Source organism: Micromesistius poutassou (genome assembly GCF_964030765.1).
Source record: "Micromesistius poutassou genome assembly, chromosome: 16".
Taxonomy (NCBI): Eukaryota; Metazoa; Chordata; class Actinopteri; order Gadiformes; family Gadidae; genus Micromesistius; species Micromesistius poutassou.
This window is the reverse complement of record NC_140286.1, coordinates 3368927-3380181: the sequence shown is the minus strand read 5'-3', so window position 1 is coordinate 3380181 and position 11255 is coordinate 3368927. Positions and strand designations below refer to the sequence as shown.

The following is an 11255-nucleotide window of genomic DNA, read 5'->3' as shown; positions in this document are numbered from 1 at the left end:
TTACTCGAGTATAAACATACTTACGTTATATTACTGTGGTGTTACTGTTAATACTGTTATAGTCCCTTTCTAATTTGACTGATAGAGTAGTGACACAGTACTGTTGCAGTACTGCCAAGGCCCATGTAGTAATTATTACTACACTCTAAGTAGCCTTTAATCGTGCGGAGCGAGTTGACGTCTCACTGCGTCCGTGTTGTGAGTGCAGCAGTTGTAGGCTCCATGTAAACGGTCCCAGGTGCCAGCCCCGCTGCTGTCGGCCACGAACACTTTAACACCCGGCTGATCCACCGCCAGGCTAAACATTGCCTTGTTCATTTCACCCTTCACTGAGCACAAGGCAAACCAGTCAACCACAGCTTATTATCAGGCCTGCGCTGTGAACCTCATTGCTCTTATTCTGGTCTCTACCTCTAGATGTCAACTGCCACTAAATAGGTTCATCGTTCATTCATTCATTTACAAATGTGTGTGTATATATATATATATATATATATATATATATATATATATATATATATATATATATATATATATATAACTTTTATGCTGTGCACTCTTTTGTAGTTGCTTTCATTATGAGTGTAAACATTGGGTATTCTCAGCCTCAACTCAACTAAATGTAAATGTTATTCATTATGATTAATGTGATGACAATTCCTTGTATTCTCTCAAAACATACACGCACTAGAAGGCCAATAGTGTCAGAAAATGGTTATTTTGCCCACATTGGTGCCCACGTTTGCTAGTTTGTCGCTATCGGCCAATAGTTTTAAACAACATCAAACGTACCTTTTAAGGTTAGCTTTCCTTTGATCCGTGTCTCATGTGATAATAAACTACCTCTCAGATGTATCTCTTTGATTCAGTTTCATAATCTTTGTCCTTTTAAGTTTTAGAAATGTTTTGAAATGTCATTGGTTGTTGTTGCTGTGTTGTGTTGTGTTGAATTTCCCACACTGCTCACTGTGTCCCAACTCTCAGAAAAGCGTTAATATAGCGTCAATAAAATCACAACAAATAAAGTTTTCCGGACTGAATGCCTGTCCTCCTCGCAGCTCCACTCGGACATGGACCGCGGCGACGGTCAGGTGACCTACGTGCTGAGCGGCGAGGGCGCGCCCTCCATCTTTACCATCGACCCCAACACGGGCGACATCCACGCCACCAAGCGTCTGGACCGCGAGGCCCAGGCCTACTACACGCTGCGCGCCCAGGCCCGCGACCGCGCCTCCGCCCAGCCCGTGGAGCCAGAGTCCCAGTTCGTGGTCAAGGTGCAGGACATCAACGACAACGAGCCGCGCTTCCTGGACGGCCCGTATGCGGCCAGCGTGCCCGAGATGTCCCCCATGGGTGAGTGGCTGATGCCTGGTCCTAGTCTCTCTGCTGATCCTACTGTCTCCCCACAGCCTGTTGAAAGACTCTTATGGAAAATATGAAGTGGCCCGAGGAAGTGTAGCCAATAAAACTGTTGAAGATTAGGGGGGTTGATTCCTTGGGGCTGAATAGTGTAGTGGGGGTTAGGGTGTTTGACCTCCCACTAGAAGGGTCCTGGGTTTGATACCCAATGTCTCCAGGGGGCAGGTTGTCTAATATCTACCCTTAATCTCATGTATCTGATTTCACTGTTGGTCCCTTTGAATAAAATCATCTGTTTATTAATAAATAGATTAATAATATTAAAGACAAACAGATCCCATCACACTTTTTAACAAAAACAACTTCCCCTTGAAGGGGAAGTTGTTTTTTCTTATGGTTTGTTGCAAACATTGTTCTAGGTAACGTTGTGCTGTGAGGTCATGATGTAATGTTGTGTTGTAATGTCATGATGTTTTTTGGTCTAAGGGACGTCTGTGGTAACGGTGGTTGCGACGGATGCAGACGACCCCACATACGGAAACAGTGCCCGGGTGGTGTACAGCATCCTGCAAGGACAGCCCTACTTCTCTGTGGAGGCCAAGACCGGTGAGCTGACGAAGAACCATGTAGAACCACACACACACACACACACACACACACACACACACACACACACACACACACACACACACACACACACACACACACACAACCACACCCACCCTATCTCAAGGTGTCATGTGACGTGTGTGTGTGTGTGTGTGTGTGTGTGTGTGTGTGTTATGGTGCAGGCCTGATCCGCACGGCCCTTGCCGACATGGACCGTGAGTCACGGGACCAGTACCTACTGGTGATCCAGGCCAAGGACATGGTGGGCCAGATGGGGGGGCTGTCCGGGACCACCTCCGTTACCGTGACGCTGAGCGACGTCAACGACAACCCCCCGCACTTTTACCGCAGTAAAAGGACCCTTTAATATTCTTCATTTAATAACCTTTAACTTATTTGAACTTAAACTGACAGGCACCGTGCTTTTATTTTGAAAAAAATGGAAAACTAAGATTCACATTTCAAACAATATAAGGAAATAATTTAATGACAGACAGGCTTTTGTTACTCTGACGCCTTTGAAAACATTGAAAACATTTTTGAAAGCTATACACACACAATACACACACTCTGAAAGGTTGACATTCAAATCCTGGAATTCCTCCTGGTTGTGATGGTGCGATTGTGAACACCTCCCTGTACGTACATGTGTGTGAACTCAGCCAGCGGGTCCCCCCTGCGTGTTCCTGACCTGTGTTCCCCGTGGCAGAGAGCTACCAGTACCTGGTCCCGGAGTCCGCCCCGCTGTCATCGCTGGTGGCCAAGGTGAAGGCCGTGGACTCGGACCTGGGCTCCAACGCCGACGTGGACTACAGCATCCTGGACGGAGACCCGCTGGGAATGTTCCGGATCGTCACGGACCGGGAGACGCAGGAGGGGCTGCTCACGCTGCAGAAGGTACCGGAACCCCCGGGGAACCCTGAGGCCCATCACAGGACAGGACTGAGTCCGTCTGAATGTTTATGTGTTTGATTGATGCTCATAGAATATGCATAAGCATTGCACTAATAATGACTTTAACTCTAAGTTCCCTTTAACAGTAACAGTGATTCGATTTAGATTTTTCATGTAAAATACTGTCTCATACTGTCAAGACAGTTCATCTTGTGGCACAAACTAACAAAGCGGCGAATGATGAATGTTAACGTCCTGTGAAAGGTCTCTGTGTGTTTAGTAGCTCATTCAGCTCAGGGCGGCTGTATGGGGTTGTCAAATAAGCCCAGATCCTCTTAGCTTTCTGGTCATAATGTCTCTCAAAACACAGTGGATAATATCCACTCTCGATAATCCTCCTCTGAGCTGCTTGTAGCTCAGTTACACATCTGATTTACAAGCAAGCACTGTATTTAAAATATAAACATCTTCCTTCCTTCCCTCCCCCTCTCTCCTCCCCTTCCTCCTTCCTTCCTTCCCTCCCTCCTCTCTCCTCCCCTCCCCTCCCTCCTTCCTTCCTTCCCTCCCCCACTCTCTCTCTCTCCCTCCCAGGTTCTGGACTACGAGGCCCGGCCCAGCTACACCCTGACGGTGGAGGTGACCAACCGCTACGTGGATCCTCGCTTTGTGGCGCTGGGTCCGTTCAGCGACCGGGCCACCGTCCGTCTGCTGGTGAAGAACGTGGACGAGCCCCCCGTGTTCTCCGCCGACCTCGCCAAGATGGCCGTCTCGGAGGCGGTGGACGTGGGCACCAGTGTGGGCAGGGTGTCGGCCCTGGACCCGGACTCCACCAACAGCCCCGTCAGGTAGTGGGACTGCCTGGGGAAACATCTTGTTGTTTAATTGGACATTATTAAGTTGACATTTCAAATTAGATTCAAAATGTTACACCATTTTTGCTATACTTGCTATATATTTGTAATTTGACATTTTTTTAATTGTTAGATTTTTAGATATTATTCTTTATATATATTGTAATACATTTTGAATAATTATTATTTTTTGGATATTTATTTTTACACAAAAAATGTTACTTATTCATTTTAGTTTTAATTCTTTAAATGATTATGCTTTATAGATATTGTTATTCTTTCTTTTATTTCCTTTTTCAAACAGGAGAGCAGGGGTTCGGGTTCGTGTTTGTGTTCTGTGCATGAGCGCATTAATTGGTTTATGGATGTGAGGCATTAGCTGTAAAACCAATTGCTCAAAATGGTGAAAAGAAGAAGTCAGAAAAGGGCAATGTATTCAATTTGTTCTGAAAGAGAGCATAATGCACCGGATTTCACCTTGCCCGACTCAGTCAAATCACATCTGTATAGCCGTGAATCTCAGTTAGTCTCAAAGGCTTCACAGTCCCCCATTATACTAACCTGACGCACCAGATTGTTAGTTCTACTGAACCATCTGGGAAGTCGTCCTTGGAAACTGTTTGGATAAGGGCAGGCACTTCCAGAAATACAATGAATGAACCATCTGTCCATCACTGTCTATCCCGTAGATCTTGAGTTCCACACAGGACACTGGTTGGTCCGAACCACTGGTGGTGGGACACAAACGCTTCACTTGAAGTTTGGCCAGAGGATTCTTGCGGGATATTTAAAGTCTCGAATCCAGCTGCCTCCCAAGACTCAACACTGTGTGTGTGTTCCTCCTGGTTCTCCAGGTACTCTATCGACAGGAACACAGACCTGGAGCGGTACTTCCACATCGACGGGACCACCGGGGTCCTCAGAACGGCCCGGCTGCTGGACAGAGAGCTCGTCTCTCTGCACAACATCACCGTGACAGCCTCAGAGAGCCGTGAGTTACCCCCCCCCCCCCCCCCCCCCCCCAGAACACTACAACACTCAAACTCTAGAACAGTATAGGATGCTAGAACACTCAAACACTAGAACGCTAGGATGCTAGAACGCTAACACTAGGACGCTAGAACAGTCAAACTCTAGAACTCTCAAACGCTATAAGACTAGGATGCTAGAACACTAGGACACTAGAACACTATCAATCAATCCCTTGTCTGGGAAAAACACACTGTTTATTTAATCTTCATAGCAATGTCACCTTCTAACTGTCTGGTAGTTCTTAAAACTGCTGGACATCGACCTATCTCCTCGCCCTTATCAATATGAACCTGAGAAGACACCACAGAGAGATGTTCATATCTCAGGTTAAAGAACCCGTTCTGACCTGTGACCTCAACATGGAACAACATGGAGATCACACATGGAACATCTCAAGCTTGATTTTTGTATTAATTTATATCAAAACTCAAATCACACAAAATGTCAGACCTTCATCTGAAAGGTGTTGGCTCCGAGAGAGGGAGGACTGTGTAAACAGGCTGGCCAAGTGGGTAGATTAATTGTAGCATTCCCACTTCTCTAATCTTCTCTAGACAGAAAAAAACTGTTTGATTGCTCTCTAAGCGGTCTCGGCTGACATCCAAATCTCTCTCTGTCCCTCCCTCTCTCTGTCCCTCTTACTCGCCCGTCTGTCTGTCTGTCTGTCTGTCTGTCTGTCTGTCTGTCTGTCTGTCTGTCTGTCTGTCTGTCTGTCTGTCTGTCTGTCTGTCTGTCTGTCTGTCTGTCTGTCTGTCTGTCTCTCTCTCTCTCTCTCTCTCTCTCTCTCTCTCTCTCTCTCTCTCTCTCTCTCTCTCTCTCTCTCTCTCTGTGGTCCAGTGGACCCGAGCCAGGTGGGGACGTCTGTGGTCCTGATCTCCATCACCGACGTCAACGACAACGCTCCGGCCTTTGCCATCGAGTACCAACCATTTGTGTGTGAGAACGCCAGGTCCGGCCAGGTACTGACACTATCCGCTACATCATTCAGCACGACAACTGCCAGCCAATCACCTTCCAGGGTCAGACGGCTGGATATTCTAGTGGGGAGGGTGTTTTGATTTCAACAGCCTACCTGTAGGATTCCACCAGCAAGATGTCCTGGCTCATGCCTACTCTGCGCTCTCACCAGTAGTTATTTCTGAAACTAGGTTGTGCCGCCCTACCTTGTTTTGGTCTTATGAACAAAATATGTCGTACACACTTTCATTCTTCCTCTCCTTAAACCGCGAGGGGATCCGGTCGCTGAGAAGCTACGTGTGTACGTGTGGCGCCGCATTTCTGCTGTGCATTTTCTTTCCAAACACAGCACCTCCACCGGTTCTTTGGGGAACCAGGAACCCGGGCTCTCCCCCAGGCGAATAGCGCGAACCGACACACAACAACACAAACGTGCTGGATAAGTGCTCAGCGGAGGAGAAAAAGCTGCTCAGTCAGCCGGAAGTGCTGTTAACCAGATGGTGGAGGTTTAAACTTTAAAGCTCATTCACACCTGGAGCTTGTGTCAGACTCAGCAGCCACGGTCACACACTGCCACGGTGACCTTAGCTTCTAGGGCAGTGGGGGGGGAGGGGGGGGAGGAGGGGGTTGGTGCCCAAGGGTGGAGAACAGTTGAGCTCAGCTGTTTTTATTTTTTACTATTAAGCGGACATTGTTATCCAAAGCGAGTTCAGATATAGGTCACTCAGGAACAGCAGGTAGGGCTTGGGTTTCTTGGCTCCGGGGAAGGCACAGAGATGGCCCCAGTGCCAACATGTTTATTTAACTGAACCGTTGAACATATTCAACGGTTTCGTTTTAATATGCATAGCGATAAGTGTGGATAATCTGGGGGTTGTATTTAACGTTTAAAGTGACAGATCATCCCTTACAGTAAATCTGTTTTTGGTTCAACTCTCTCTCCCTCTCTCTCTAAGCCGAGTGACCTTCACTATGTATGGGGATGATGAGGAGCACATTTTTGGCTCAGCTCTGGAGGAGAGGAGTTGGGGGCGTGGCCCAAACCACACCTCCCTCTCCTCTCCTCCTATCAGCTGACCAGATGGCATCTCTAATCCCACTGGACTTCCTGTCAGGAAATTCTGATGACTCAAATGTGGTTGCGTTTTTTGCGTGTGTGTGGGTCGTTGTTTCCCACCTGAGCTGAAATTGTTCTGGGAGTTACCCACATGCATGCACACACACACACACACACACACACACACACACATACACATACACATACACACACACATACACACACACACACACACACACACACACACACACACACACACACACACACACACACACACACACACAGTTTCACTTTCACGTTTTAACCAGCTCAGCCCAGGTCGCCAGAGTCCACACAACAATGAAGAGGTCAGGGGTCAAGTCATGGGAGTTGGAGAGATGTAGATTAAGAGACCTTCCTACAATTGAGATTACTGTTTTGTCATACACTTTATTCCAACCTGACGTGAATTCAGATACCTGCCATTAAGTCACAGTGATGGGCTAGGGGGAATCTTGCTCTAGGAGGCCAAACGGTTAGTCTGTAGACATTGGGGGGTCAAACCCAGTACCTTTTGACTGGGTGTCGAACCCTCTTGCCACATGACTATCTGGCCCTGTACCATCTTTTTTTTAATATTTAATTTGTTCTACCCGACCTATAATAATCTCTGTTTGGTTGTTTGCATATAGCAAATATTCTATTTACCACGAAAAGCAAGACACCAAGGTAGCAATCAGTAATCAGGGACCTTGTTCGTTAAATGATCTCGTCACGATGAATCCATCACTATGGCGTTTGGACACGTCGTCACTGTGGCGATAGCTGGGTTACCTTGGCGATTGGCTCTCACCGGTGACTGGTGGCGCTGTGCTCCCCTCAGGTGATCGAGACCATCAGCGCGGTGGACAGAGACGAGCCTCAGACCGGACATCGCTTCCTGTTCTCCCTGCTGTCCCCGGGCGACGGGGGGCCCGCCAACTTCACCCTCCGGGACAACCAAGGTGAGACACTGCTGCTGATTCACCCACAGAGAGACAGACAGAGAGACACAGACACACAGGCTGAGACAGACAGACAGAGGCACACCCAGAGAGCAAGAGAGCAAGAGAGAGAGAGAGAGAGACAGGCAGAGAGTGACAGAGAGAGACATGCAGATATATACACAGATTGCTAGTTAGACAACATGAAGACAGACAGGCAGAGAGACAGACAGCAGATGGATTAATGAGGCACACAGAAAAGCAAGTAGGAAGACAGGGACAGAAAGACAGAGACGGATAGATGGGCTGGAACAATAAATAAACCACTAACTCCGGGCGTTCCCTCCAGACAACACCGCCTCCGTGCTGACCAGGCGGGCGGGGTTCCTGCGACGGGAGCGGCTGCTCCACCTGCTGCCCGTGCTGATCTCCGACACTGGCGACCCCGCCCTCAGCAGCACCGGCACCCTCTCGGTCCGGGTGTGTTCGTGCGACGCGGACGGGGGGCAGTCGCTCTGCGGCGAGGAGTCGTCCCTCCTGCGGGCGGCGGGACTCAGCCCTGCGGCCCTGCTCTCCATCCTGGCCTGCCTCCTCATCCTGCTGGGTGAGGGACACACCGGCCCCCTAGGGGGGGCGCTGTGGGAGATGTGTCGAGATGGATCGTACATGGTTCCATCAGATTCGGCGTCAGCAGCGGCTCAGGGGGTAGACCGGGTCGAATGGCTTACCGGAAGGTTGCTGGTTTGATGCCCGGGTAGTCCGGAGTGCGGAGGTGTCGCTTAGCAAGAGACTCTCCGACTAGCTGACTGGTCCATGGACTGGTTGACACCGCCGTTGGTCTATGAATGTGTGTATGAATGTGTGTATGATGTGAGGAAGTAAAGTCAGAGGTTAGAAAGCGTTATGGGCTTATTCTGCCAAATTTGTTTACCATTTACTGATCTGGTAAAACATGAGTTTTATATAGCAAAAATAACCAATGTAGAAGGTCTGGGATCAATAATGTTTGTCTTATCTTAAAGGTAGTCTAACCATTTATAGTGGTGACTAAACAGATGTATTTTGGAACATATAGATAGATTGATGTATGGATATATTATTTATTTAAGAAGGTAAGCAAAATATACTAAATACATTTAAAAATGTAAATATTGCAGGTTCATCTTGAAGTGAAGGCATAATGTTATGACCACAGGACATGTTAGAGGCAGAGCTAGAGGGGAGAAGAACACACAATGACAGCTGTCTTGCCAGTGTCAAAATTAAATGTACCTTTCAGATGAAAATAGAAAATCCTGAGAGGCCGCATTTCCAAGACGACCCCATTTACTGATCAATCAGAAGATAGGATGACACTCTTTCATCGGAGTGGAAGATTACGAGATGGACGCTGAGTCTGAGAGCGCCTTTTTTAACGGGTTCCCAGAATTCTTTAGGCATACATAGGATCTCTGATTGGCCTTTGTTGTTCCTGGTGCCATGGTGATTGTTGGTCATGATTGCCAAGATGATAGTGGCTGTCATGGAGTGATTGTGTGTGTGAAAAGGGCTATTGTGGATAATACTATATTAGCTGTTGATGAAATGAGGTTTTTCACCAGGTCGGGAGAATGGTGGGCTGATTGTATGTCGTCGATTGGAACAGATGTAGGGAAGATGATGTGACAGCGACCGTGCCTAGTCTTGTCAGACATGGCGACACCGTCTTTTATTTGAGCTAGCTTGCACCAGGAGATGCCTCCTGTTACATTCTTTAACCAATGCTGTTTGTCGCTTACTCGCTTGTTTTCCATCCAGAATATTCCCAGAATAATTCCTGATTCATTTGTACCCTTTTAACATCTAGAGTAGAATGATGAGCCAACGTTTTATCCGCAACACTCTGTTGGAAGTGGTCGACTAGACAAAAATAAGTTTGGGCTTGTTGAAAGTCCATCCTGTTATGCCAATATTGTACTTCCTGTTAGGCTAGCGCCGAACCTCAGTGTCACACTGTATTTCCTGTTGGTGATACACTGTCACATCACACATTGTCACATCACACTGTGCCTCCTGTTCTTTTCACACTGTAATCCCTAGTTCTACAATGTACAGCCAATCTTTGTGCAACACTGTACTTCCCGCTCATTTAACACTGCACTTCCTGTTGGTGGTACACTGTGCTTCCTGCTCATTTAATGCTGTACTTCCTGTTCTCGTGACCCTCCCTGTCTCCGTAGGCCTGGTCCTGCTGGTCGTCACGGCGAGGCGACGCAGGAGGAACCCCTTCACCCTGGACGACGACCGCGACGTCCGGGAAAACATTGTCCGCTACGACGACGAGGGCGGCGGCGAGGAGGACACGGAGGCCTTCGACATGGCGGCGCTCAGGCACCTCAATGCGACACGGGATGGCGAGGGCGCTGGCGCCGGCGCCAGCCGCTACGACGTCGCGCCGGAGCCCTCGTCGCGCTACAGAGAGTCGCAACACAACGCGACCATGGCAATGGCGCCACTGCCACCGACGCAAGTCCAGCCTCCACCGCCACCGCCGGCGGCACCGCCAGCCCCAGACAACACGGTGTTCCGCGAGTTCATCCTGAGCAGGCTGACGGAGGCGGACCTGGACTCGGCGGCGCCCCCTTACGACTCGCTGCAGACCTATGCCTTTGAGGGCAGCGGCTCGCCGGCCGAGTCCCTCAGCTCCCTGGGCTCCCTGAGCTCCGAGTCGGAGCACGCCTACGACTTCCTGACGGAGTGGGGCTCAGACTTCGGGAAACTGGCGGACCTCTACGGACACAGCGACGGGCGTAGCTGTAAGACGGACCTCCGGGCGCCCAGGCTGGTGGTTGGAGAACCGGGGGGGTCAAAGCCAACTCTCCCAATGAGACGGTAGAGTGGGGGACACCGGGCGGAGGGGGTAAAACCCCCGTTGTGAGAGTGTTGGGGTTGTCAGAAGAACGCTATATGTTAGTTTACTTCCGTGAGAGAGGAAGACTAAATTCCATCTGTCAGAAAGTGTGTGAAGGGAAGGAGGGGAAGAGGGGAGAAGGAGGGAATCGACATGGAGGTCAACTGATTTCTGTGGGTTTCTGTTTCACATGAAAAACTGTTTATAATCTGACCCACAAATAAGACACTTGCACTAGGAAAATTGAGAAATCTCTGGAAATTAAACTAAAAGTAAACCTTGATTGTACATTCATCATTCCAGATGTGTTTAGACATTATTCCAATGAAACAAATGTAGGCAAAGTTATACAAACTGTTTGGTATATGGGTCTGTGGTCTTTATTTCCTAACTTGAAAATACTCCTCTACCTCAAAATGCCCCCAATTTCTTGTATATTTACACTGGCCATATTTACACCATTTTCCATATGCCATGCTGTGACATCTGTTTTCAAAACTCATGTGTACAAAGTCACCCCAGAACGTTTACAGTCTAATTAGAATTTCCAGCTAGCTTTACCGGCTTTGGCTTGGTTACATGATCGTATCGACAATGGACATTTTTGTCGGATTGTTATTGGTGTGATATTTTAATGTCTAGTT

The 11255-nt window shown here is 48.4% G+C and overlaps 1 protein-coding gene across 1 annotated transcript in view; it reads left to right on the top strand.

Moving 5' to 3' along the window:
* LOC311361245 (cadherin-7-like) overlaps positions 1-10596 on the top strand; it is a gene marked incomplete at both ends in the record, with an annotated part of 11145 nt that extends 549 nt beyond the window's left edge. The window contains 10 exons of the mRNA XM_084481431.1: positions 1059-1353; positions 1846-1965; positions 2151-2318; positions 2678-2865; positions 3454-3707; positions 4568-4704; positions 5583-5704; positions 7622-7742; positions 8071-8325; positions 9941-10596. Coding sequence (XP_084337557.1) covers positions 1059-1353; positions 1846-1965; positions 2151-2318; positions 2678-2865; positions 3454-3707; positions 4568-4704; positions 5583-5704; positions 7622-7742; positions 8071-8325; positions 9941-10596 — 2316 coding nt within the window. The remainder of the gene's footprint in view (positions 1-1058; positions 1354-1845; positions 1966-2150; positions 2319-2677; positions 2866-3453; positions 3708-4567; positions 4705-5582; positions 5705-7621; positions 7743-8070; positions 8326-9940) is intronic.
* Positions 10597-11255: the final 659 nt, after the last annotated feature.